The 24,748-nt window shown below is 71.8% G+C and overlaps 4 protein-coding genes across 6 annotated transcripts; 2 read left to right on the top strand and 2 right to left on the bottom strand.

Moving 5' to 3' along the window:
* Positions 1–790: 790 nt before the first annotated feature.
* On the top strand, positions 791–5,114 carry CXCL16 (C-X-C motif chemokine ligand 16). 2 transcript variants are annotated; one of them, XM_048834045.2, is made up of 6 exons: positions 792–987; positions 1,770–1,896; positions 3,205–3,287; positions 3,697–3,972; positions 4,071–4,275; positions 4,727–5,114. In XM_048834045.2, the coding sequence occupies exons 1-6, from the start codon at positions 921–923 to the stop codon at positions 4,842–4,844; spliced, it is 876 nt and encodes a 291-aa protein (XP_048690002.2). In that variant the 5' UTR covers positions 792–920; the 3' UTR covers positions 4,845–5,114. The 2 variants fall into 2 exon arrangements, with proteins under 2 accessions (XP_074979958.1, XP_048690002.2); XM_075123857.1 differs by lacking the exon at positions 4,071–4,275 and having other exon boundaries at positions 791–987.
* A 437-nt stretch (positions 5,115–5,551) lies between these two features.
* MED11 (mediator complex subunit 11) lies at positions 5,552–8,601 on the bottom strand. The gene is made up of 3 exons (XM_048834055.2): positions 8,443–8,601; positions 6,083–6,213; positions 5,552–5,995 (listed from the first exon to the last, which is right to left on the bottom strand). The coding sequence occupies exons 1-3, from the start codon at positions 8,525–8,527 to the stop codon at positions 5,858–5,860; spliced, it is 354 nt and encodes a 117-aa protein (XP_048690012.1). The 5' UTR covers positions 8,528–8,601; the 3' UTR covers positions 5,552–5,857.
* LOC125628749 (autophagy-related protein 16-1) lies at positions 8,601–11,988 on the top strand. The gene is made up of 9 exons (XM_048834043.2): positions 8,601–8,751; positions 9,134–9,215; positions 10,056–10,131; positions 10,211–10,284; positions 10,411–10,620; positions 10,753–10,818; positions 11,081–11,147; positions 11,567–11,639; positions 11,766–11,988. Exons 1-9 carry the CDS (start codon positions 8,649–8,651, stop codon positions 11,810–11,812), a joined length of 798 nt encoding a protein of 265 aa, XP_048690000.1. The 5' UTR covers positions 8,601–8,648; the 3' UTR covers positions 11,813–11,988.
* A 1,922-nt stretch (positions 11,989–13,910) lies between these two features.
* On the bottom strand, positions 13,911–22,497 carry ARRB2 (arrestin beta 2). 2 transcript variants are annotated; one of them, XM_048834028.2, is made up of 14 exons: positions 22,402–22,497; positions 22,126–22,186; positions 21,844–21,888; positions 20,540–20,736; positions 17,662–17,721; positions 17,449–17,516; positions 16,805–16,940; positions 16,356–16,440; positions 16,056–16,128; positions 15,444–15,581; positions 15,001–15,084; positions 14,826–14,905; positions 14,602–14,656; positions 13,911–14,290 (listed from the first exon to the last, which is right to left on the bottom strand). In XM_048834028.2, exons 1-14 carry the CDS (start codon positions 22,480–22,482, stop codon positions 14,197–14,199), a joined length of 1,257 nt encoding a protein of 418 aa, XP_048689985.1. In that variant the 5' UTR covers positions 22,483–22,497; the 3' UTR covers positions 13,911–14,196. The 2 variants fall into 2 exon arrangements, with proteins under 2 accessions (XP_048689985.1, XP_048689988.1); XM_048834031.2 differs by lacking the exons at positions 17,662–17,721; positions 20,540–20,736; positions 21,844–21,888; positions 22,126–22,186; positions 22,402–22,497 and having other exon boundaries at positions 17,432–17,488.
* Between the last annotated feature and the right edge of the window lie 2,251 nt (positions 22,498–24,748).

The following is a 24,748-nucleotide window of genomic DNA, read 5'->3' as shown; positions in this document are numbered from 1 at the left end:
CCACACGCAGCAGGCAGGGAACCGGGCAGGCCATGGGGCCCTGCTATGGGGAAAACAGCCCCTTCCCGGTGGAGGGGAAAGAGGGGAGCTAGACAGAAGATTGGGGGGGCTGGCTTGGGGGCCCAGCTGCCATGGCAGGTTTTCTCTCCGGCCAATAACCACCTCCGCAGCCGGCTCCGTCTGCAGCCCCAGTTAGTCACAGAAAAGCCCCAGGAAAAAAAAGTGAGAACGTGCAACGGAAACAAAACAACACAGCAACCCCCCCTCCCCCTCCAGCCCCCCCCCCCCCCTCGGGACTATTTAAAGCAACAACTGCCTGGACCGAAGGCCTTCCTGTATCCTGCCTCCAGTCCCCAAACCCAGCCAGATTCCCACAGTCTGCAAATCCAGACGGGGCTTTTTTTGGTGTGTGTGTGGGGGGGGTCCAGGGGGGCTGCAGAAGTAAGGGGGGGGCAGGGGCCAGGCCAGCCTTGCTCCTCTGTAACCCTCATACAGGGGGCAGGGGGGCTGAGGCCAATTTGGGGGTGACTGTAGCCCCACCCCCAAGCGCCACCCTGATTGGGAAGCTCACAACACCACGCGGGGAGGGGGGATGCTCAGCGTCCTGCCAAGGGGGTTGGGTGGGGTGGGAAGGGAGTGGGGGGAGGGGTACTGGGAGGGGGGGCTGGGGTCATCCATGAGGTCTGGGGGCAGATCTGCAGGGTAATAAGGGGGCAGTTGTGGGAGTGCCAGGGGGCAGGAAGTTGGGGGGCAGGCCCCAGGGGCGCTGGAGTCCGGGGTGGGGGCTGCAGGGACCGGGGGAGGGGGATCCCCCAGGCAGGGAGCGAGTCGCACCGCCTCCTCCCCGGCCAGGACCCGCCCAGCCCGGAAAACCCCGGCCAGGTCCCTGTCCCGGGCGGTTTCGGTCCGTGCCCGGCCCCATGGCGGCGACCCCCGGCCCGGGAGCGACCCTCCTGCTGCTGCTGCTGCTGCTGGGCCCCCCGCCGGGTAAGAGCCCCCCAGCTGCGCCCCCGCCCCCCCGTCTCCAGCTGCCCCCCGCGACCCCCAACTGCGCCCCCGGCCCCCCGTCTCCAGCTGCGCCCCGCCTCCCCCCCAACTGCGCCGCGCCCCCCCCGGCCCCCAGCTGCCCCCCACGCCCCCCCTCCCCAGCTGCGCCCCCGCCCCCCGTCACCAGCTGCCCCCCGCGACCCCCAACTGCGCCCCCGGCCCCCCGTCTCCAGCTGCGCCCCGCCTCCCCCCCAACTGCGCCGCGCCCCCCCGGCCCCCAGCTGCCCCCCACGCCCCCCCTCCCCAGCTGCGCCCCCGCCCCCCCGTCTCCAGCTGCGCCCCGCCTCCCCCCCAACTGCGCCCCCGGCCCCCCGTCTCCAGCTGCGCCCCGCCTCCCCCCCAACTGCGCCGCGCCCCCCCCGGCCCCCAGCTGCGCCCCGCGCCCCCCCTCCCCAGCTGCGCCCCGCGCCTGGCCCCATCTCCTCGCGCGGCTCCGCGGGGGAGGGCAACAGGCTGAGACCCGCCCCCGCCCTACTGACCCCCCCATACAGCGCCCCCCCCTTGGCATCGAGGCGTGTGACCCCCCCACCCCTGCGGCCCCCGGGGCCGAGCCTCATTTCGGCTGGGACCCCCGCACGTCTCCCGCCCCTGGGGGGCCTGGGACCCCCAGATCTCTCCCTTGGGGGCTGGGCTGGGCGGACCGCGGGTCAGACTCCACCCGCCCTATGCCCAGCGGGCCCCGGTGGCAGACCCCTAACCCCAGGTGTGTCCCCCCCTCGCAGCCTGGGGGAACGAGGGGGGCGCGCTCGGGGTCTGCAAATGCCAGAGGCTGAGGACGCCCCCCGGCCGGCTCCGGGACCTCGCCGACAGGGTGAAGGGCTACGAGGCCTGCGGCGGGCACCTCGTCCGGTACGTACCCCCCCCCCGGCCATAATGCCCCTGCTGCCCCCCCCGCCGGGCCATAATGCCCCTGCTGCCCCCCCCCGCCGGGCCAGAGCGCCCCCCCGGGCCATAATGCCCCTGCTGCCCCCCCCGCCGGGTCAGAGCGCCCCCCCGGGCCATAATGCCCCTGCTGCCCCCCCCGCCGGGCCAGAGCGCCCCCCCGGGCCATAATGCCCCTGCTGCCCCCCCCCGGCCATAATGCCCCTGCTGCCCCCCCCGCCGGGCCAGAGCGCCCCCCCGGGCCATAATGCCCCTGCTGCCCCCCCCCGCCGGGCCAGAGCGCCCCCCCGGGCCATAATGCCCCTGCTGCCCCCCCCCCGGCCATAATGCCCCTGCTGCCCCCCCCCGCCGGGCCAGAGCGCCCCCCCGGGCCATAATGCCCCTGCTGCCCCCCCCCGCCGGGCCAGAGCGCCCCCCCGGGCCATAATGCCCCTGCTGCCCCCCCCCGCCTGGCCAGAGCGCCCCCCCGGGCCATAATGCCCCTGCTGCCCCCCCCCGGCCATAATGCCCCTGCTGCCCCCCCCGCCGGGCCAGAGCGCCCCCCCGGGCCATAATGCCCCTGCTGCCCCCCCCGCCGGGCCAGAGCGCCCTCCCCGGGCCATAATGCCCCTGCTGCCCCCCCCGCCGGGCCAGAGCGCCCCCCCGGGCCATAATACCCCTGCTGCCCCCCGCCAGCCCAGAACGCCCCCCGCCAGCCCTGAATAGCCCTGCTGCCCCCCAGCCCATGACAAAAGTTCTCCAAAAATTCCAGACACCCCGTTTCCTGGTGCTGCAAATTCCAGTCCCAGCCCCCCCCAGCAAACCCTCTCCCGTACTCCCCCTGCCAGCCCCCCTGATTACCCCTGCCAGCCCCCCAATCCCCCAGCCAACCCCTCCCTCTGCCAGGCCCCCCAATCTCCTCCCACCACCCCACCCCCTGCCAGCCCCCCAATGCCCCAGCCAACCCCTCCAATCTCCCCCCCATCCCTCCCCACAAAATCCACCCCTGCCAGCCCCCCTAATCACCCCAGCCAACCCCTCCCCCTGCCAGGCCCCCCTGATCCTCCTGCCAACCCCACCCCCCCACCAGTCCCCCGCAACCTGCTCCCACCAAACCCTCCTCCTGCCCCCCCCCCCCCCCAGGTCCACCCCGCCAACCTTTCCCCCCACCAGCCCCCAGATACCAGCCAACCCCCCATCCCTCCCCACCAGCCCTTCTAACAGCTAGCCTCACCCGCCCTGCCATGGGGCGGGGCCAGGCCAGACCCCCCCTCATTTCTGCCCCCTGCCCCCCAGGTTCGAGCTGCCCCGTGTACAGATCTGTGGGCTGGACAGCGCCGACTGGGTGATCCAGCTCCGCCAGCTCTGGGAGAACAAAGGTGGGTCTGACCCCCAACCCCTCCCCCCAGCCGCTGCCCCCCCCCCGGGTTATGGGGGGGCTGCTCTCCCTCCCTCCTGTAAAAAGGGGGTCCCCTGATGGAGCTGGGATCTGGGTGCACCCCTTGAGGGTCCCCATCCAGTACTCCCTGCTCTGGGGTTTGGGGGGGACCCAGATCCTACAGCTTCCCCCCAAGTGGTTGTGGGGCGGGTCTGACGGGCCAAGGAAGTGGGGATCCCTGTGGGGGGGGCACAGGGGAAGAGGGGGAGGCCCTGCGCTGGGTGAGGCGGGCAGGGCAGAGATGGCAGTGGGGGGCTGCTGGGGGGTGGAGTGGACTCTGTTGGGGGGCAGGGGGGGCGAGGGCCCTCCCGTCTGGCCCAGCCAGGTCACAAACTCACCGTGTCCTGCAGAAGCCGGAAGGATTGATGCCCGCCAAGGGGGCGGGGGGCCGGCCCCGAACCCCACCAACGCTTCCCTGCCCCCCAACACCCGGTCCCCCATGCCCAGTGCGGCGCGACCCCTGGAGCCCCACGGACTCACAGACGGACCCCCGGAGCGGCAGGGACTTACAGACGGACCCCCGCAGCGGCACGGACCCCCAGAGCCGCACGGCCCCCCAGAGCCCCAGGGACTCACAGACGGACCCCCGGAGCCGCACAGACCCACAGATGAAGCCCTGACCACCGGTGAGCTCACAGCTGGGATTCCCCATGAGGGGGACTCTCCGTGGGGCGGGGATCCCTGCCCCCCCTGGTTTCTAACCCCCTCCCCCTTTGTCGTGCAGACCCCGTTGGGGGGCCCAGCCTGGCGCCCCAGCAGGGGGAGGGAGCGGCTGATGGGCCCCCCCCCCGCTCAGCCCCGTCCCTACCTCACGGCCGTGCTGGTGCTGCTGGGCACCACCCTGGGGCTGCTGGGGGGCCTGACCTACGTGCTCTGCCGGCGGAGCCGGCGGCCCCCCCAGCTACCCGGCCCCCCGCCCCGAGACCCAGGTAAGCGGCGCAACGGGGTTGGGGGGGCCCTGCTTCCCTGGGGGACTGGCTATTTACCCCTGGCTCTCTGCCCCCCGCACCCTCCACGGCCGATCCACCCCCGATCTGTGCCCCCCACGTGTCCCCCACACAGCCAGTCCACCCCCGATCTGTGCCCCTGGCATTCCCCCCCCCAGCTAATCCACCCCCATCCCTGAGTCCCTCCAGCTCATTTTCTCAGACACCCCCCCACCATGCCCCATCTCTGCCCAGCCTCGTCCCCCCACCCCTGTGCCCCCCCACTAATCCCCCGGACCCAAGGCGTGGGGGTGGTTTCCCCTCCTAATTTACGCCCCCCCCAATGCCCGCTCTCCTCCTAGCCGTGGGGAGCTCCCCGGAGCGGGCCCTGGCCGTGCTGGCTTGGGGTCCTCGGTTTGCTCTAACCCCCCTCCCGTTTTATCCCCCCCGCCAGGCACCGAGACACTGTACCACTCCTGCGAGCTGGGATGACGGACGACGCCCCCCCCAAACCTGGACCCCAGCACCCCGATCCCCACTGTGCTTTCTTGGGGTGGGGAGGTGGGGGGTGATGGTATGCAGGGAAGGGCAAGGAGGGGGTGACTTTGGGGGGTCTAATGCCCCGGCCCCCCCCACTGCATGAAGGACCCTGGCTCCGGGGGGCCCCGCAGAGCTGTCCCCCCCCCGCACTAAGCTAATCTCTAACCACAGAGGAGGTACTCTGGGGAGACACCTGCCAGTCCTGCCCCCCCCAGAGCCTCACTAATTTATTCCCCGGGGGGGCCTGCTCCCAGCCCCCCCTTGTACAATGTGCCAGTGCTTTAATACAGAAGTTTGTACAAGGCTGCGTCTGGTTATTAATGGGGGGGCACAGTTTTGGGGGCCCCCGCAGCCCCCAGATCCCTGCATTTCTGCCGGGGTAGGGGGGTGTCTCTGAGGTTTCTGCACCCAGGCTGGGGAGTGGGGGGACACCTGGAACTGGCCTGAACCCCCAGCATGCAAGGGGGGCCCCCCCCAGAGACTGATGTGGGGGCAGCTCTGGAGAGAGGACACCCCCCCCCCCCCAGACACTTTCACTTCCTCTGTGCGGAGGCTGGAGGGGGGGCTGGATCGGTGTGGAAACAGGGCGCGTGTGGAGGGGGGTGGGATTTACACCGGGGGGAGACCCACACGGGGGGCTCCCTCCTCCGGCACGTCCAGTCATGGGGCTCCCCCAAGGCCAGCTCCTGCCCCATCCACACCCCGCCCCCCGAACAGAGGTCCTCAGTGTGGGGCAATCTGGGTTTTTTCCCCTTTTATTTAACAAGGGCAGTAGGAAAAACAGTCCCCCCCCCGCCGGTGGCCCCCCCGGCGCCGAGAGCCGGTGGGTCAGACCGTGTTCCCGGTGCGCCCGGGGTGGGGCGGGGCCCGGCCGGCGTGTCGCTCCTGGGTCCCCCCGGAGCGTGTCCCGCCTTCTCACGTGCCCGGCCGGTCACGCGTGTGGCAAGCGGCTCCGCGCTCCCCCCGGCCGCCGTCCCGTGCTCCTGGCGTGTTCCCGCGGGGGGGGGGGGCTCCGGCGAGCTCCCGGCGGGCCGGGGGGCGCCCCCTATTGCTCCAGCATGTGCTCGCAGGTGCGGGCCAGCTCTCCCAGCTTGACCCGGGCGTAGTCGACCCGGTTCAGCGCCATCTGGCAGCCCTTGCGGGCCGAGTAGCTGGAGCCCTCGTGGGGCTGCCCCGTGGCCACCTGTGGGGGGGGAGACAGCAGAGATGGGGGGTGAGCCTGAGCGCCCCAGCCGGCCCCGCCCCCCTGCGCCGGCCCCGCCCCCCTGACCTGGGTGAGGTAGCGGATCTGGCCCGACAGCTCCGACTCCACCTTCTGCACGGAGGCGGTGAACTGGGCGGCCTGGCGCTCGAGCAGCCGCTCGGTCGGCTTCTCCTTCGACAGCTCCAGGATCACGTTCCCTGGGGGGCGGCGGGGGGGGTGAGGGGCGCCCCGATAAACCCCCCCCTTCCCTGGGGCGAGCCTCGTCCCAAAGCGCCCCCCTGTTCCGGGCCTGACTCGCCGGCACCCCTGTCCCTGAACGCCCCTGGCATCCCCCCTGGGGATCCCCCAGCACCCTCCCCCCCGAAAATCCCTGGCATCCCCCCTGGGGATCCCCCAGCACCCTCCCCCCCGAAAGCCCCTGGCATCCCCCCTGGGGATCCCCCAGCACCCTCCCCCCCGAAAGCCCCTGGCATCCCCCCGGGGGATCCCCCAGCACCCTCCCCCCCGAAAGTCCCTGGCATCCCCCCTGGGGATCCCCCAGCACCCTCCCCTCCAAATGCCCCTGGCAACTGCCCAGGGGATCCCCCAGCAACCCTCCCCCCCAGGGATCCCCCAGCACCCTTCCTCCCGAAAGCCCCTGGCAACCCCCCCCGGGATCCCCCAGCACACCTCACCCCCGGGGATCCCCCAGCACCCTTCCCCCCGAAAGCCCCTGGCACCCCTTCCCCTATCCATGACCTCCAGCCACAACTTTCTACTCCCACAAACCCAATACCCTAGCCCCGCCCCTTCTCCCAGACCACGCCCCTTCCCCAGGCCCCGCCCCCGGCTCACCACAGTCCCCCTCCCTCGCCGGCTCTCCCCTTCCCTCACGCACTTCCACTGGGCTGGGGCAGGGGGTTGGGGGGTGCAGGCTCTGGGGTGGGGCTGGGGATGAGGGGTTTGGGGTGCATGAGAGGACTCTGGGGTTGGGGGGGCTCAGGGCTGGGTGTTGGGGTGCAGGAGGGGGCTCTGGGGTTGGGGGGGCTCGGGGCTGGGTGTTGGGGTGCAGGAGGGGGCTCTGGGTTTGCGGGGGCTCAGGGCTGGGGGTTAGGATGCAGGAGGGGGCTCTGGGTTTGGGGGCTCAGGGCTGCAGGCTCTGTGTTTGGGGGGGCTCAGGGCTGGGGGTTGGGGTGCAGGAGGGGGTTCTGGGTTTGGGGGGCTGGGGGTTGGGGTGCAGGAGGGGGCTCTGGGGTTGGGGGGGCTCGGGGCTTGGGGTGCAGGAGGGGGCTCTGGGTTGGGGGGCTCTGGGGTTGGGGTGCAGGAGGGGGCTCCGGGGTTGGGGCAGCTCGGGGCTGGGGTGCAGGAGGGGGCTCTGGGTTGGGGGGTTCAGGGCTGGGGGTTGGGATGCAGGAGGGGGCTGTGGGTTTGGGGGGGCTCGGGGCTGGGGGTTGGGGTACAGGAGGGGGCTCTGGGTTTGGGGGGGCTCGGGGCTGGGGGTTGGGTTGCAGGAGGGGGCTCTGGGATTGGGGGGGCTCGGGGCTGGGGGTTGGGGTGCAGGAGGGGGCTCTGGGTTTGGGGGGGTTAAGGCTGGGGGTTGGGGTGCAGGAGGGGGCTCTGGGTTTGGGGGGGCTCGGGGCTGGGGGTTGGGGTGCAGGAGGGGGCTCTGGGTTTGGGGGGGCTCGGGGCTGGGGGTTGGGGTGCAGGAGGGGGCTCTGGGATTGGGGGGGCTCGGGGCTGGGGGTTGGGGTGCAGGAGGGGGCTCTGGGTTTGGGGGGGTTAAGGCTGGGGGTTGGGGTGCAGGAGGGGGCTCTGGGTTTGGGGGGGCTCGGGGCTGGGGGTTGGGGTGCAGGAGGGGGCTCTGGGATTGGGGGGGCTCGGGGCTGGGGGTTGGGGTGCAGGAGGGGGCTCTGGGTTTGGGGGGGCTCGGGGCTGGGGGTTGGGGTGCAGGAGGAGACTCTGGGTTTGGGGGGTTCAGGGCTTGGGGCTGGGGTACAGGAGGGGGCTCTGTCCCCCACCTCACTCGCCGCACCCCACTGCAGCTCCCCACCCCTGCAGCCTGACCCCGCCCCCAAACGTTAGCCCCGCCCCTGCCCTGCAGCCTGGCCCCTCCCAAAGGGGGGGCGCCCAAAACAGCAAATGGGGGGAGACCGTGGCCCCGCCCCCAGCCATTAGACCCGCCCCCAGCCACGCTCGGCCGTTGGCCCCGCCCCGCGCTCTGCAGCCAGGCCCCGCCCCGACGCGCGCTCGGCCGTTGGCCCCGCCCCTACCCGCGCTCTGCAGCCAGGCCCCGCCCCGACGCGCGCTCGGCCGTTGGCCCCGCCCCTACCCGCGCTCTGCAGCCAGGCCCCGCCCCGACGCGCGCTCGGCCGTTGGCCCCGCCCCTACCCGCGCTCTGCAGCCAGGCCCCGCCCCGACGCGCGCTCGGCCGTTGGCCCCGCCCCTACCCGCGCTCTGCAGCGAGGCGCCGATCTCGCGCTCCAGCTCCTCCAGCACCCGCAGCCGCTCGTTGGCCACGCTGTAGGTGGCCATGGCCCCGCGCGCGCCGCCGGCCCCGCCCCGCCCTGCTGCTCGCGGCGCATGCGCCGGCCGGGCTCCGCCCCTCCTCCCCGGCGCTACATCTGCCGGCGCCGGCGCACGTGACCCGGAAGCGATGGAGGGGGCGGGGCCCGGCCCGGCCTGGAGGCGCCACGTGCGCCGGGAGCTGGAGCGGCGGGAGCGCGAGACGCGGCGGCTGCGGGGCCTGGTGCAGAGCCGTGAGAGGGGGGCGGGGCCTCAGCGGGGGGCGGGGCCTGGTGCAGAGCCGTGAGCGGGGGGGCGGGGCCTGGTGCAGAGCCGTGAGCGGGGGGCGGGGCCTCAGCGGGGGGCGGGGCCTGGTGCAGAGCCGTGAGCGGGGGGCGGGGCCTGGTGCAGAGCCGTGAGCGGGGGGGCGGGGCCTGCGGCCGAGCCGTGAGCGTGGGGCGGGGCCTGCGGCAGAGCAGGGGCGGGGCCTCGGAGGGGGCGGGGCCAGTCGAACAGCGGGGGGCGGAGCCTCAGGTGGGAAATCCAGAGGCCTGACCCCGCCCCCAGCCCCTTCCAGAGCCGGGGAGGGAACCCAGGCGTCCGGGCTCCCAGCCCCTCCCCCTCCTTCCCCTACAGATGAGAGACTCTCGGAGCGCCGGGACCTGGAGCGGCTGTTGGCAGAGACCCTCCGGCTGGAGCCGGGGCCCCAGGCACCCAGGTGGAGCCGGGGCCACCACCCCCTGCTCCGGGGGCTGGGGGTCGACTGCGGGGGCAGGGCTGGGGGCTGCGGGTCGGGAGTGGGGGGCACCGGCAGGGCTGGGGGGGCAGGGCAGGGGGCTGCGGGTCGGGAGTGGGGGGCACCGGCAGGGCTGGGGGGGCAGGGCAGGGGGCTGCGGGTCGGGAGTGAGGGGCACCGGCAGGGCTGGGGGGACTGGCAGGGGGCTGCGGGTCGGGAGTGGGGGGCACCGGCAGGGCTGGGGGGGCAGGGCAGGGGGCTGCGGGTCGGGAGTGGGGGGCACCGGCAGGGCTGGGGGGGCAGGGCTGGGGGCTGGCAGGGGCTGCGGGTCGGGAGTGAGGGGCACCGGCAGAGCTGGGGGGGCAGGGCTGGGGGCTGCGGGTCGGGAGTGGGGGGCACCGGCAGGGCTGGGGGCTGGCAGGGGCTGCGAGTCGGGAGTGGGGGGCACCGGCAGAGCTGGGGGGGCAGGGCTGGGGGCTGCGGGTCGGGAGTGAGGGGCACCGGCAGAGCTGGGGGGGCAGGGCTGGGGGCTGCGGGTCGGGAGTGGGGGGCACCGGCAGGGCTGGGGGCTGGCAGGGGCTGCGAGTCGGGAGTGGGGGGCACCGGCAGAGCTGGGGGGGCAGGGCTGGGGGCTGCGGGTCGGGAGTGGGGGGCACCGGCAGGGCTGGGGGGGCAGGGCTGGGTGCTGCGGGTTGGGAGTCAGGGGCACTGGCAGGGCTGGGGGGGCAGGGCTGGGGACTGGCAGGGGGCTGCGAGTCGGGAGTGGGGGGCACCGGCAGGGCTGGGGGGGGCTCTGACCCACTCCCCCTTTATGCCCCCCAGGGCCCCCCTGGAGCTGGCGTCTCTGCGGCTGCAGCACGCGGTCGAGCTGGCGGAGCTGCGGGGGGCTCAGGAGGAGGTGAGCCGGGGGGGGCGCTGTGGGGGGGGAACAGCATCCGTGGGACTAACCCCCCCGTGTCTCCCCGCCCCCCCTGTAGCTGGCCCAGAGCGTGGCCCACCTGAGCGATGCCCTGAACCGCAGCGAGGCCGAATGCCAGGAGCACCGGGCCAGGTGAGCCCCCAATCCCCCCCCCAGCTTCCTGACCCCCCCACACTGTCCCCCCTCCACGGCCCTCTGGGGCCCCCCCACATCCCAGCCCGTCCTCGGGGGCTCTAACGCCGGCGTGTGTCTGCCCAGGGCGGGGCGCTGTGCCCGGGAGCTGGCGGGGCTCTCGGGGCGCTGCCAGGAGCTGCAGGCCCGGCTGTGGGAGCGGGGCCAGGAGGCCGAGGGGCTGCGGGCGGCCCTGGGGGCGGCGCTGCGGGCCCGGGACCAGCTGGAGGCCCGGTGGGTGCAGGAGAAGCAGCTGGAGGCCCAGAGGGTGAACGAGACCAATGCCCGGGAGGAGAGGTGAGCCCCACGGCCCCCCTAGGGCCTCCTGCCCTGAGCACCGACAGCCTGCGCAAGGAGATGGGGGGCGAGCCCCCTGTGCCCCCCCAGGCTGGGCGCCCCCCTACCGGTCTGTCTGTGCCCCGCCCGCAGGTACCAGAACCAGGTGTCCCGGCTGCGCCAGAAGCTGGAGAGGCTACGGCTGGGAGCAGCGGCTGGGTAACAACCCCCCCATTTCGTGCCTCCACCCTCCTGCCTTGGCATGGCACCCCCTTTCCCCATGGACATCACCCCCACCCCCCAGATACCCCGCGCTCAGATTCCCTCCGCCCCGCCCAGCTGGGCTGGTGGCTGCCCGGACACCCCACCCCAGAGACAGCTGCATTTGGGGGCCTGGCGAGCAACCCTCCCCCGGGCAGGCCCAGGCTGGGAGGGAGGGGCAGGGTGTGCACCCCTAAATTAACACCCTTTCCCCCACCAGACCCCCCTGGCTGGCCGCTGAGCTGGTGACGAGCGAAAGCAGCTGTAACACGTCCTGCGAGGAGCTGGTGAGAGGGGAGTGGGGGCTGGTGGGTCAGAGCAGGGGGGGCTGGGAGCCCGGACTCCTGGGTTCTCTCCCCAGCTCTGGGAGGGCAGTGGGGGCTGGTGGGTCAGAGCAGGGGGGGCTGGGAGCCCGGACTCCTGGGTTCTCTCCCCAGCTCTGGGAGGGCAGTGGGGGCTGGGAGCCCGGACTCCTGGGTTCTCTCCCCAGCTCTGGGAGGGCAGTGGGGGCTGGGAGCCCGGACTCCTGGGTTCTCTCCCCAGCTCTGGGAGGGCAGTGGGGGCTGGGAGCCAGGACTCCTGGGTTCTCTCCCCAGCTCTGGGAGGGCAGTGGGGGCTGGGAGCCAGGACTCCTGGGTTCTCTCCCCAGTGTCAGGAGGATTGTGGGGTCCCAGGGGTCTCACTGTTTCTTTTCTGTCCCCCCCAGGCAGTGGTGGGGCTGGGCCCCAGGGGCAGCTCATCCCCTGGGAGAGGAGGAGAAATGGAGGGTGAAGGACCAGGTAAGAAGAGGGGGAGACCAGTGAGCCCCCTGGTCCCCCCCCCGCACTGTCAGCACCCCCTGCTGGCCCCCTTTCTCCCAGCGGGGTTTTCACCCGAATTGTCCCCCCGCCCCTTTGTTGTTCCAGACCCGGCGCCCGGACCCGCTGCGGAGCTGGACAGAGACGCCCCCTAAGCAGCTGCACCGGGGACCCCCCGCTCCTGGGAACGTTGTGAGGGGAGGGGTCTGCCATAGACCCCCCCCCCGTCCCCCAACTCCCACAAGGCTCATTAGCCCAGCCCTTGTTGGGCGGATGTCCACATTTGAATATGCATTGTGCTCATTTGCATAAACGCTCCCTTTCCCCGGGAGAGGCTGCCTGGTGTGCACCCCCCAGGCCGGGCGCTCTAGCCCTGCAGAGCTGCTCTCCAGGGCTGTGGGGCGGCCCCCTCTACAGCCGGGGGAGGCTACGCTCTAGCCCAGATCTCTGTGGTCAGGGGCCCAGTGCAGTCCTCCAGGCCTCTGGCCATCGAGATGGGGGCTAGAGTGGCTCCCCGAGCCGCATCTCCATGGTGATGAGACTACACTGCTAACCCGCCAGGAAGTCCTCCAGGAACGTGACCATAGAGTCCCAGCTAGAGCGTCACCACCCATGGACCCTTACCATCGAGATCTAGGTGGGGGGCGGCAGGAGCTAGGCTCTAGGCACAGTCTCTATGGCTAGTCCCAGAGCCAGCCTGGCCTCCACCCATTGGCTGGCAGCCCGGAGCCGTGGCCGCTCTAGCTGGAGCGTTAGGACTCTATGGCTAGTGCCCAGGGAATGACCATAGAGAGGGAGCCGGCGCAGGTTGGGGCTCTAGGGCCTTTCAGGGAGGGGTACACTCTAGGCGGGGGATTTAGTCCTCCAGGACATAGAGACTCCCCCCCCCCGGCACTGCTCTATCCCCTGCCTGGAGCCATCCTCTGTAGCCGAGATGCGCCCACCTCTGGGGCAGGGCGGCCGGGGACCCCTCGCCCGGCCCCGAGACGCGCCCACCTCTGGGGCGGGGCGGCCGGGGACCCCTCGCCCGGCCCCGAGACGCGCCCACCTCTGGGGCGGGGCGGCCGGGGACCCCTCGGCCGGCCCCGAGACGCGCCCACCTCTGGGGCGGGGACCCGGGGACCCCTCGCCCGGCCCCGAGACGCGCCCACCTCTGGGGCGGGGACCCGGGGACCCCTCGCCCGGCCCCGAGACGCGCCCACCTCTGGGGCGGGGCGGCCGGGGACCCCTCGCCCGGCCCCGAGACGCGCCCACCTCTGGGGCGGGGCGGCCGGGGACCCCTCGCCCGGCCCCGAGACGCGCCCACCTCTGGGGCGGGGCGGCCGGGGACCCCTCGCCCGGCACCGAGACGCGCCCACCTCTGGGGCGGGGCGGCCAGGGACCCCTCGACGCGCCCACCTCTGGGGCGGGGCGGCCGGGGACCCCTCGCTTGGCAGTGAGATGTGCCCACCTCTGGGCCAGGGACCCGGGGACCGCTCACCTGACACCGAGACGCGCCCACCTCTGGGGCGGGGCGGCTGGGGACCCCTCGCCCGGCGCCGAGATGCGCCCACCTCTGGGCCAGGGACCCAGGGACCCCTCGCCCGGCACCGAGACGCGTCCACCTCTGGGGCGGGGCGGCCGGGGACCCCTCGACGCGCCCACCTCTGGGGCGGGGCGGCCGGGGACCCCTCGACGCGCCCACCTCTGGGGCGGGGCGGCCGGGGACCCCTCGCTCGGCGGTGAGATGTGCCCACCTCTGGGCCAGGGACCCGGGGACCGCTCACCTGACACCGAGACGCGCCCACCTCTGGGGCGGGGCGGCTGGGGACCCCTCGCCTGGCGCTGAGATGCGCCCACCTCTGGGCCAGGGACCCAGGGACCCCTCGCCCAGCACCGAGATGCGCCCACCTCTGGGGCAGAGCGGCTGGCGCCAAGGTCTGCGACACGAACCACCCCAGACACCAGTTGATATTTTCTTTACTTGTCCCAGTGCTCTGCGAGAGCCGCCCCCCCCACCTCCCGCCCTACATATGGCTACAGCGCGACTGTCACAAAACCCCAAAATCCCCGACCCCCAGCACGAGCATCCGCAGGCCCCCACCCAGGGGGGGCGCCAGGTCCTGACTCCACCCACACCAGGCAGGGGCCCCCAGAGCAGATATGGGGGGCAGGGCCCCCCCAGAATGAAAACAGGTGTAAAAGTCCACGGATAGATGAACAGGGGCCGTGGGCGTCTAAGCAGCAATAATGCCCAGAGAGGAGTCCAGTGGGGGTTACCCCTTCCAGAGCTCAGGAGGGGAGCAATGGTTAAAATCTTGGGGGGGGAGAAAAAGGGACCCCCAAGTTAATGACATTTAAAAGCCAGACCTGGGTTCTGGGGGCCCCCCCCGTACAGCAGTGAGATAGGGGGCTTAGTGGGGACCCCCCTCACCAGGGGGGCAACGCAGCATAAAAAGCCTAAACAGACACAGTTAAAATCCACACCCCCCAATCAGGGGCCAGGCCCCAGCTCTGCTACGGGGAGGGGGGGGTCAGCTGCCCAGCTCCCTCCCCACCCTCAGAAATGGTCATCGTCCTGGTCGTCCTTGACTTCCCCCTTGAGCCGCAGGCGGGCGAAATCCTCGAAGACGATGTCGTCGTCCTGGCCATAGCTGAGGGGTGGGACGGATGTGGGGTTAAGGAGGGGGGCTGCTCCCTGGCCCCACCCCCCCCCAACCAGCCTGCATGAGGCAGCCCCCCACGTGTGGAACCCCAAGGGGACACTGGGGGCGGGGACTGGTCCCTGCCCCAATTTAGGACCCCACCCCCCTGCTGCTCTGGGGATACACCCCTCTTATCCCCCATTTATTGGGGCAGACACGGATAAAGCTACTCTAGTCCCTCCCCACAGGCCCCTCCCCAACATCGGGGCGCGGCCGGGGGGGCTCCCTGGGAAGTGGGGGGGATATGGGGGGGCTCTTACTGGGTTTCAAATTCGATGAGGTTGGTGTCGACGGGCACGTCCATCTCTGGGACAACTGCAGGGAGGGGAGAAAAAATCATTAATCCTCCCCGCCAGGCAACCTGGTGCCCCTCGCCCGGTGCCGAAATGCGCCCACCTCTGGGGCGGGGCGGCTGGTGACCCGGGGACCCCTCGCCCGGTGCCGAGGGGCGCTGGGTGACCCAGGGGCTGTGTTTAACCCTTACCTGACTGGGGCCGTGCCAGTGCGAACGCCTCGCGGGGCTCGGGGTGCATTAGGACGAAGGGCAGCTCCACGGACACGTCGCTGCGGGGAGAGCGAAGGGGACAGTGAGACGGGGGCAGGGTTAAGGGGAAACTGGGGGTAGGGGGGCAAGACGGGACATGTGAGCAGGTACTTACCCCCCCCGCAAGACAACCAGCTTCACCTTCACACGGTACGAGACCAGAATCCCCAGCACCTCCTTGTTCGCCCCCTCCTTGACTCTGAAACAGAGCGCGGGGTCGGAATGCGCCCACCTCTGGGGCGGGGCGGCCGGCGCCCTGGGGTCCCCTCGCCCGGCGCCGAGACGCGGCCACCTCTGGGGCGGGGCGGCCGGGGACCCGGGGTCCCCTCACCCGGCGCCGAGACGCGGCCACCTCTGGGGCGGGGCGGCCGGAGACCCGGGGTCCCCTCGCCCGGCGCCGAGACGCGGCCACCTCTGGGGCGGGGCGGCCGGGGACCCGGGGTCCCCTCACCCGGCGCCGAGACGCGGCCACCTCTGGGGCGGGGCGGCCGGGGACCCAGGGATCTGGCGATGGGCCCAGGGAATGGGTGTAGACGCGCCCCCCGGAGCCCCCCTCACATGGTGCTGGAGGCCAGGTTGGTGTCCTCGTGTTTGAGTTTCCCGTCCAGCGCCAGGCCCCGCTTCTCCCGGTTCTGGCTCAGCAGCGGCGTCAGGGTGTAAACCCGGCAGAACGTGGAGCTGGGCGACACCTGGTCACTGGGCGCAGAGCGGGTGGGGGGTGAGCGGGCGGGACCCCAACTAATCAGGGCCCCTCCCCCCACGCCACCCCCGGGCCCCTCCCCGGGCCCCTCCCCCCACACCACCCCCAGGGCCCTTCCCCATGCCCCCCGGCCAGGGCCCCTCCCCCCACGCCACCCCCGGGCCCTTCCCCGCGCCCCCCGGCCAGGGCCCCTCCCCCCACGCCACCCCCGGGCCCTTCCCCGCGCCCCCGGCCAGGGCCCCTCCCCCCACACCACCCCCGGGCCCCTCCCCGGGCCCCTCCCCCCACGCCACCCCCGGGCCCCTCCCCGTGCCCCCGGCCAGGGACCCCCCCATGCCACCCCCGGGCCCCTCCCTGTGCCCCCGGCCAGGGACCCCCCCAAAGGGCCAGGTTGTTCCTCCGGGACCCCCCCAGTGCAGCCCCAGTCCTGCGCCCACCCCGGGTCTCTGTGCCGGGGGGGGGTCACTCACTCTTGCTCGGTCTGGGCCACCGGACACTTGTACTGGGCCGTGCTAAAGAGGCAGATGTCTGCGTATTGTCGCACTGCGGGGGGGAAGGGGGGGATCAGAGGGGGGGCACAGGCAGTCCCCCCCCGACATGCTGCCCCCCCCCGGCCCAGGGCCCTAACCTCCCCAGTGCAGGGGGTGCATATCTCCCCCCCCGTACATGACCCCCCCAAGTGTACAACCTCCCCTACTCCCCCCAGCACGTGTCTGCCCCCATCAGACCCCCCCCCCGTACAATCCACCCCCCTGCCCCCCAGGACGCACCCGAAACTTTGATCTTCTTCACGCTCTTGCTGGAGTTGTTCGTTACGTGCACGTTCACGCTGATGGGCTCCCCGTGGTAATAGAGCTGGGGGGTCACACCGGGGGGGGTCAGTGCGAGGCCCCCCCCAGTACCTTCCCCCCCCGCGTGAGGGCCCCACGGCCTCCCCCCGTCCACGTCCCATCCCCCAGATCCAGCTCCCCGTGCCCCCCAGATCCCTCCCACGTCCCGTCCCCCGGATCCAGCTCCCCGTGCCCCCCAGATCCCTTCCCCCCGATCCCCCCCACGTCCCGTCCCCCAGATCCAGCTCCCCGTGCCCCCCGCGGACCCCCAGATCCCCCCCACGTCCCGTCCCCCGGATCCAGCTCCCCATGCCCCCCACAGCTCCCCAGATCCCCCCCCACATCCTGTCCCCCGGATCCAGCTCCCCGCGCCCCCTCCAGCCCCCCACCTCCTTGTCCAGCGAGGCCTCCAGGTGCAGGGACCGGTCCGACATGAGGAAGTGCCGGGTGGTCTCGGCCGTGGGCTGGGGGCCTGGCTTCTCGGGGGCGTACTGCACCTTCCGGATCACCAGCCGCACCGAGTTCCTGGGGGAGAGGGGAGTCAGAGCCCGCCAGGACGCCTGGGTTCTCTCCCCGGCTCCGGGAGGGGAGTGGGGGCTGGTGGGTTAGAGCAGGGGGGGCTGGGAGCCTGGACTCCTGGGTTCTCTCCCCGGCTCCGGGAGGGCAGTGGGGGCTGGTGGGTTAGAGCAAGGGGGGCTGGGAGCCAGGACGCCTGGGTTCTCTCCCCAGCTCCGGGAGGGGAGTGATGGCTGGTGGGTTAGAGCAAGGGGGGCTGGGAGCCAGGACGCCTGGGTTCTCTCCCCAGCTCTGGGAGGGGAGTGGGGGCTGGTGGGTTAGAGCAGGGGGGACTGGGAGCCAGGACTCCTGGGTTCTCGCTCTGGGAGGGCAGTGAGGGCTGGGGGTTAGAGCAGGGGGGGCTGGGAGCCCGGACTCCTGGGTTCTCTCCCCGGCTCTGGGAGGGGAGGGGGTCTCGCTCGCTGCCTGTCTGCAGCCTCGGCTGCGCGCGGGGGGCTCACCCTGGGGTCTCCGGTACCTTTTGTGAATCTTTTCTTCCAGGGATTTGGCACAGAAAGCTCGGATCTCAAAATCGACCCCGCAAGCCTGAGAGTGTGGGAAAGACCCCATGAGCCTGGCGCCCCTCCCTCCCATCCCGCACCCCACCCCCAGGCCTGCCGGGGCCCCTCCCTCCCGACCCACAGCCCCCCCCAGGCCTGCCGGCCCCCCCCCCCGACCCCCGCGTCCGTACCTTGCCCGTGTCCTCTGGGCCGGGCTGGAGCGTCACGGAGCAGGGCAGGTTCTGTGGGATCTGAGACACAGGGTGTATTAAATGGGGTTCCCCAGTGGGCGGGGTCTCACCGTGCCGGCGAAGGGGGGGCATTGGGGGGGATTTAGGGGAGGGGGGGGTCTCACCGTGAAGGCGAAGGGGTGGGCGTTGGGGGGATTTAGGGGAGGGGGGTCCTCACCGTGAAGGCGAAGGGGTGGGCGTTGGGGGGATTTAGGGGAGGGGGGTCTCACCGTGAAGGCGAAGGGGAGGGCGTTGGGGGGGATTTAGGGGAGGGGGGTCTCACCGTGAAGGCGAAGGGGAGGGCGTTGGGGGGGGATTTAGGGGAGGGGGTCTCACCGTGAAGGCGAAGGGGGGGAGCGTTGGGGGGATTTAGGGGAGGGGGGTCTCACCGTGAAGGCGGAGGGGTGGGCGTTGGGGGGGATTTAGGGGAGGGGGGTCTCACCGTGAAGGCGAAGGGGGGAGCGTTGGGGGGGATTTAGGGGAGGGGGGGTCTCACCGCGAAGGGGAGGGCATTGGGGGGATTTAGGGGAAGGGGGGTCTCACCGTGAAGGCGAAGGGGGGGCGTTGGGGGGATTTAGGGTAGGGGGGTCTCTCCGTGAAGGCGAAGGGGTGGGCGTTGGGGGGGATTTAGGGGAGGGGGGTCTCACCGTGAAGGCGAAGGGGAGGGCGTTGGGGGGGATTTAGGGGAGCGGGGGTCTCACCGTGAAGGCGAAGGGGAGGGCGTTGGGGGGGATTTAGGGGAGGGGGGGTCTCACCGTGCCGGCGAAGGGGGGGCATTGGGGGGATTTAGGGGAGGGGGGTCTCTCCGTGAAGGCGAAGGGGGGGGTGTTGGGGGGATTTAGGGGAGGGGGATCTCACCGTGAAGGCGAAGGGGGGGGAGTGTTGGGGGGATTTAGGGGAGGGGGGTCTCACCGTGAAGGCGAAGGGGAGGGCGTTGGGGGGGATTTAGGGGAGGGGGGTCTCACCGTGAAGGCGAAGGGGGGGGCGTTGGGGGGTTTAGGGGAGGGGGTCTCACCGTGAAGGCGAAGGGGGGGCGTGGGGGGATTTAGGGGAGGGGGTCTCTCCGTGCCGGCGAAGGGGGGGAGGGTTGGGGGGATTTAGGGGAGGGGGGTCTCTCCGTGCCGGCGAAGGGGGGGCGTGGGGGGGATTTAGGGGAGGGGGTCTCTCCGTGCCGGCGAAGGGGGGGCGTGGGGGGGATTTAGGGGAGGGGGTCTCTCCGTGCCGGCGAAGGGGGGGGCGTGGGGGGGATTTAGGGGAGGGGGGTCTCTCCGTGCCGGCGAAGGGGGGGCGTGGGGGGGATTTAGGGGAGGGGGGTCTCTCCGTGAAGGCGAAGGGGGGGCGTGGGGGGGATTTAGGGAGGGGGTCTCACCGTGAAGGCGAAGGGGGGGCGTTGGGGGGATTTGGGGGAGGGGAGTCTCTCCGTGCCGGCGAAGGGGGGGCGTTGGGGGGATTTGGGGGAGGGGGGTCTCTCCGTGCCGGCGAAGGGGGGGCGTTGGGGGGATTTAGGGGAGGGGGGTCTCTCCGTGCCGGCGAAGGGGGGGCGTTGGGGGGATTTAGGGGAGGGGGGTCTCTCCGTGCCGGCGAAGGGGGGGGCGTTGGGGGGATTTAGGGGAGGGGGTCTCTCCGTGAAGGCGAAGGGGGGGCGTTGGGGGGATTTAGGGGAGGGGGTCTCACCGTGAAGGCGAAGGGGGGGCGTTGGGGGATTTAGGGGAGGGGGTCTCACCGTGAAGACGAAGGGGGGGCGTTGGGGGGATTTAGGGGAGGGGGGTCTCTCCGTGCCGGCGAAGGGGGGGCGTTGGGGGGATTTAGGGGAGGGGGGGTCTCTCCGTGCCGGCGAAGGGGGGGCGTTGGGGGGATTTAGGGGAGGGGGGTCTCTCCGTGCCGGCGAAGGGGGGGCGTTGGGGGGATTTAGGGGAGGGGGTCTCTCCGTGAAGGCGAAGGGGGGAGTGTTGGGGGGATTTAGGGGAGGGGGTCTCTCCGTGAAGGCGAAGGGGGGGGCGTTGGGGGATTTGGGGGAGGGGGGTCTCTCCGTGAAGGCGAAGGGGGGAGCGTTGGGGGATTTAGGGGAGGGGGTCTCACCGTGAAGGCGAAGGGGGGGGCGTTGGGGGGATTTAGGGGAGGGGGTCTCTCCGTGAAGGCGAAGGGGAGGCGTTGGGGGGGCGTTGGGGGATTTAGGGGAGGGGGTCTCTCCGTGAAGGCGAAGGGGAGGCGTTGGGGGGATTTAGGGGAGGGGGTCTCTCCGTGAAGGCGAAGGGGAGGCGTTGGGGGGATTTAGGGTAGGGGGGTCTCTCCGTGCCGGCGAAGGGGGGCGTTGGGGGGATTTAGGGGAGGGGGTCTCACCGTGAAGGCGAAGGGGGGGCGTTGGGGGGATTTAGGGGAGGGGGTCTCACCGTGCCGGCAAAAGGGAGGGCGTTGGGGGGGTTTAGGGAGGGGGTCTCACCGTGAAGGCGAAGGGGGGCGTTGGGGGATTTAGGGGAGGGGGTCTCTCCGTGAAGGCGAAGGGGGGAGCGTTGGGGGGATTTAGGGGAGGGGGTCTCTCCGTGAAGGCGAAGGGGGGGCGTTGGGGGATTTAGGGGAGGGGGGTCTCTCCGTGAAGGCGAAGGGGAGGCGTTGGGGGGATTTAGGGGAGGGGGTCTCTCCGTGAAGGCGAAGGGGAGGCGTTGGGGGGATTTAGGGTAGGGGGGTCTCTCCGTGCCGGCGAAGGGGGGGCGTTGGGGGATTTAGGGGAGGGGGTCTCACCGTGAAGGCGAAGGGGGGGCGTTGGGGGGATTTAGGGGAGGGGGTCTCACCGTGCCGGCAAAGGGGGGGCGTTGGGGGGGTTTAGGGGAGGGGGTCTCACCGTGAAGGCGAAGGGGTGGGCGTTGGGCCCCAGCTTGCGCAGTAGTCGCTCCTGCAGGCGGGTGGGGGGGCGCCGTTCCTCGGGCAGGGGGGGCACGGCCTGGCAGGTGGCCGCGAACAGGTCCTTGCGGAACGACAGGCCCAGCACGTCCAGGTCCTCGCGCCCGTAGCGGAAGGCGCAGGTCAGCGTCACAAACACTGCGGGGCGGGAGGGGGGACGGGACACAAGGTGGGGGGGTGAGGGGAGGGGCCTCGGCCAGCTCCGCCCCCCCCCCCCCCCCCACTCTCTTCACTCTCTCCGGGGAAGCCGAGAGGGGGCGACCGGAGCAGGACGTTTTCACGGCCCGGGGGGGGGGGGGGGGGGGGTTCGGCGCCACGGCGCGTGCGCAGAGTTCCTGCCCCCCGCAGATTTCTTCGCCTCCCCGCAGCGAAAGGACGTGGGGAAGCCGCGAGAGCGGTCACGTGGCCCCCCCCAGCCCCAGCGGTATGTTTCGGGGGGCCCAGGGCCGGCGGCAGGGAGGCGAATCACTGTGGGGCAGGGGGCGGGACTGGGAAAGACCCGGCTGGTCGTCCCAGCTGGGCTGGGGGGCGGGGTGGGACACACGCGACTTCCTCTTTCCCTGCACAGCATCCGGGGTGGGGTCGAACCCACCCCACATTTCTCCCCCCCCGGCTGCAGGAAGCTCTGCAAACTCCCCACCCCCCACTTCCTGCACCCACGGCTCCTCAGCTGCAGGGGAGGGATCCCTGTACAGGGAGCTGCTGCCCCATGTGTCCAGACCCCCTCCTACCCAGACCCTCCCGCCGAGCCCCCCTCCCCCCCCGCCCGATGAGCCGCCCACACCCAGATCCCCAGCCCACGGAGCCCCCCACAGCCAGGCCCCCTGCCGAGCTCTATCCCCCCCCCACGCAGAGTCCCAGGGCTGTTGCCCCGAGAACCCCCCGACAAGCCCCTGTGCGGGGGGGAGGGGGAGCTGCAGGGGGTCTCCCACCTCTGTGCAGCGCCAGGCTGGAGCCTCCCCATTTAGTTGCCAGATGAAAGGTGCAGAACGTCGTTTTGCTGCGGGGAGGCGAAGAAATCTGCGGGGGGGGGGGGGCACGCGCCATGGCGCACCCCCCCCATCCCCCCCAGGGACCGGTGACCTTTTCCCATGGGCATTACTTTGCTCCTGGCTCCTTTCCCACGGGACGCTGACAGCCCCGGGGGTGGGGGCCTGAACGATCAGGTCTGGGTCAAATGAGGGGGTGGAGCCAGGAATGCCCCCGAACCCCACTGGGGCAGAGCCGCCCTACGCCCCTTCTTACCTTTCCGATCCTTCAGGTACTCAGGGTCCACCAGCACCACGCCATCTGCACGGGAACCGGGGCGGCGGTAAGGACGGGGGGCAGGACCCCACTGCCCCCTAGTTGTCCCCAAGCCCCACTGCCTGCCCCCCCCAGCCCCCCAACCACCCCATAGCCATCCTCACCGCCCCTCAGAGCCACCTGCCCCCCCAAACCCCAGCCCCCCACTACTCCCCAGAGCCACCCCAGCCCTCCTTTCCCCAATCCCCATGGCCAGCCCCCCAGCTCCCCGCCTCAACTCACCCACGGGGTCCACCCGGTCCAGGTGATCCACGAAGTCCCGCTTGCCCAGATAGACGGTGAGCTGTGGGGACAGATGGACACGGGGGTCAGCAGACGGACAAGGGGGTGGGGGGGCACATGCCCCCCCCTTCCGCAGGGAACTGGCCCCTTCACAGCACCCCGGGAGGGGACCGGTCCCAGCTCGGGGGAGGGCGTCTCCCAGCTCAAGGCTCCTCTGATGCAGGTTGCCAGAGCCCCCCAAGTAACGCCCCCCAGGCCCCTGCTCCCCCCGGTTACCTGGGTCCCCAGCTGTTTCCTGAACACCTGGAGGCCTCGGGACACCTCGCAGCAAATCCTGTCCAGCTCGAGGGGCTCCATGGCCCCCCCCGACGCACCCCCTGCCCCCTTCCGGAGCTGTTTATCAGCCGGCTCCCAACTCCCCCCCACACGCCCGGGACTCTGCTGGGGGGGCCCCCAGGGACAGGGGAAGCCAATCAGGAGGCGGGGAGGGGGGGCAGGTGCGTGGAGACCCAATGTAAACAAACCGTCGCTGGGGGGTGGGGTGGGGGAGGGTTAACCCTTTGCTACCCGGAGCTGACGGGGTCCGTCTCCCCACACCAGAACCTGAGGCGACCCCCCCGTTCCCCCCCAAATACCATGGAGCAGAGACCCCCCCCAACACATCCCCCCCTCCACACACACTCTCCTGGGCCCACCCTCCGCCGCCCCCAGGTTCTCTGTGCACAAGCCGTGCGAGGACTGGGCGCTCACGAGCACGTGCAAAGACCCGTGCAACGGGGGGAGAACAGGATCCCCGAGTCAGCGTATGAGGGAGGAAACCAGGCAGGGGAGGGATCGCAACAGGAAACCAAAGGGGGGAGCAACCATGTCACACACCCAGAGCCCGAGGCTGGGGGGGGGCAGGGGCTGCGGGTCGGGAGTGAGGGGCACCGGCAGGAGCTGGGGGGGGGCAGGGGCTGCGGGTTGGGAGTGAGGGGCACCGGCAGGGGGCAGGGGCTGCGGGTCAGGAGTGAGGGGCACCGGCAGGGCTGGGGGGGGGGCAGGGGCTGCGGGTTGGGAGTGAAGGGCACCGGCAGGGGGGCAGGGGCTGTGGGTCGGGAGGGAGGGGCACCAGCGAAGCTGGGGGGGCAGAGCTGGGCTGGCAGGGGGCTGCGGGTCGGGAGTGAGGGGCTCCGGCAGGGCTGGGGGGGGACGGGGGGCACAGGCAGGGACTGGGGGGGCACCGGCAGGGGCTGGGGGTCGGGGGGGGGCACCGGGCTGTCACTCACCTTGCAGTTGGGACTCGATTTCTTGAAGACCCTGGGGGAGGAATCGGGGGGGAGACGGGTCAGAATCGACTGGTAGAAACCCCCCCCCCAAAAAAAAACCCAACGTCCCCCGGGGCTGACCTTTGACCCCTGACCCCCCCAGCAGAGGGTTTAACTCTTGGGGGGGGCCATCCAACACCCCCCCAGCTCAAGGCTTAGCTGGTTGCCATGGAAACAGGATCCAGGCCAGGTGTCCTGGTGTCACCCCAGCAACGGGAGCCGCTGGGGGGTCGGGGTGGGGGGGGAATGGGACACGCTTGTTCCCCCAGGAGGGGGGGCAGGAGCAACCCAGTCCCCCCCCCAGCAACCCGTCCCTGGTCCCCCAGATACAGGCCTGACCCACACGGCCTATTTCCCGGGCGTGGGGCAGGGACCCCCCACCCCAGCCCTGGGAACCCCTCCCCCTTTGCTCCAGACCAGAGGAGGAGCACTGATGGGAGGCCCCCCCATCTCTGCCCATGGGGGGTCCCCACTCAGCCCCGTTCTCAACGGGGGGGACGGACAGAATGGGACTCAGGACCCTCCCCCTACATTTGGTCCTGTCGGGGGGGGGGCTTCAGAGCTGGTCTCCCCCCCCAACCCCCAGGTTGCTATGGAAACTGCCAGGCCCAAGCCCCATGCAGGGGGCACAGATGAGGGGACCGTGCACCGGGGAGGGGCTGCGGTGGGGGGCAGGGCTGCGGTGGGGGGCAGGGCTGCGGGGCCCGCATGGGGGGGGCGGGGGGGCCAGCAGAAGCTGGGGACACGTCTCTGACAGGACGTGGCATTTCCTGTTTTGTTTCCTCGGCAGGATACTGGGAGGAAGTCCCAGGGGGTGGGGTGGGGGGGGACGCCGGTGACAGCTGTGGGGGGGGGTTCTCCGTGCACCCCGGCACTCCAGCATCCTGCTACTCGGCCCCGATCCCGAGCCCCCTCCACGGCCCCTGGGGGATGGGAGGGAGTCAGGCCCCCCCCAACACAGGTGCCCGCACAAGGAGGCGCTCCACCCCAGAGCTGGCTGCACCTCCAGTCCGGGAGCTGCTGGGGGCCACAATGGCTGCTGCTGGTGAAGCACAGTGGGGAGGGGGCATCTGGGCCCCCCACTCCCCTCCCCCCCCATCTTCTCCACCCCCCTGCGAGGCAGTTACTGATATCCGACCGCTGCGCTCTGCGGCTTTTCACTTCCTCTTTCTGACCCGCCCCGGAGCCAGGAGCATCCCCATGGCCCCAAGGGCACCGGCGGGGCTGGGGGGGGGCAGGGGCTGCGGGGCGGGAGCGAGGGGCACCGGCGGGGCTGGGGGGGCAGGGCACTGCGGGGCGGGAGCGAGGGGCACCGG

This window comes from Caretta caretta, chromosome 28 (assembly GCF_965140235.1).
Source record: "Caretta caretta isolate rCarCar2 chromosome 28, rCarCar1.hap1, whole genome shotgun sequence".
Taxonomy (NCBI): Eukaryota; Metazoa; Chordata; order Testudines; family Cheloniidae; genus Caretta; species Caretta caretta.
Note: the sequence above shows the minus strand (reverse complement) of the source record. Positions and strands in the feature narration are given on the sequence as shown.

Excerpts from the sequence above, each read along its gene's own strand:
- CXCL16 (XM_048834045.2), top strand. The coding sequence starts at position 921 with ATGGCGGCGACCCCCGGCCCGGGAGCGACCCTCCTGCTGCTGCTGCTG. Across the intron at positions 1,897-3,204 it reads TGCGGCGGGCACCTCGTCCG|GTTCGAGCTGCCCCGTGTAC; the intron begins GTACGTACCCCC and ends CCTGCCCCCCAG. Across the intron at positions 3,973-4,070 it reads AGATGAAGCCCTGACCACCG|ACCCCGTTGGGGGGCCCAGC; the intron begins GTGAGCTCACAG and ends TTTGTCGTGCAG.
- MED11 (XM_048834055.2), bottom strand. The coding sequence starts at position 8,527 with ATGGCCACCTACAGCGTGGCCAACGAGCGGCTGCGGGTGCTGGAGGAG. Across the intron at positions 6,214-8,442 it reads CGCCTCGCTGCAGAGCGCGG|GGAACGTGATCCTGGAGCTG; the intron begins GTAGGGGCGGGG and ends GCCGCCCCCCAG. Across the intron at positions 5,996-6,082 it reads AGATCCGCTACCTCACCCAG|GTGGCCACGGGGCAGCCCCA; the intron begins GTCAGGGGGGCG and ends CCCCCCCCACAG.
- LOC125628749 (XM_048834043.2), top strand. The coding sequence starts at position 8,649 with ATGGAGGGGGCGGGGCCCGGCCCGGCCTGGAGGCGCCACGTGCGCCGG. Across the intron at positions 10,285-10,410 it reads TGCCAGGAGCACCGGGCCAG|GGCGGGGCGCTGTGCCCGGG; the intron begins GTGAGCCCCCAA and ends GTGTCTGCCCAG. Across the intron at positions 11,640-11,765 it reads AATGGAGGGTGAAGGACCAG|ACCCGGCGCCCGGACCCGCT; the intron begins GTAAGAAGAGGG and ends TTGTTGTTCCAG.
- ARRB2 (XM_048834028.2), bottom strand. The coding sequence starts at position 22,482 with ATGGAGCCCCTCGAGCTGGACAGGATTTGCTGCGAGGTGTCCCGAGGC. Across the intron at positions 16,441-16,804 it reads AGGCCTCGCTGGACAAGGAG|CTCTATTACCACGGGGAGCC; the intron begins GTGGGGGGCTGG and ends GTGACCCCCCAG. Across the intron at positions 14,291-14,601 it reads CTCATCGAATTTGAAACCCA|CTATGGCCAGGACGACGACA; the intron begins GTAAGAGCCCCC and ends CCCACCCCTCAG.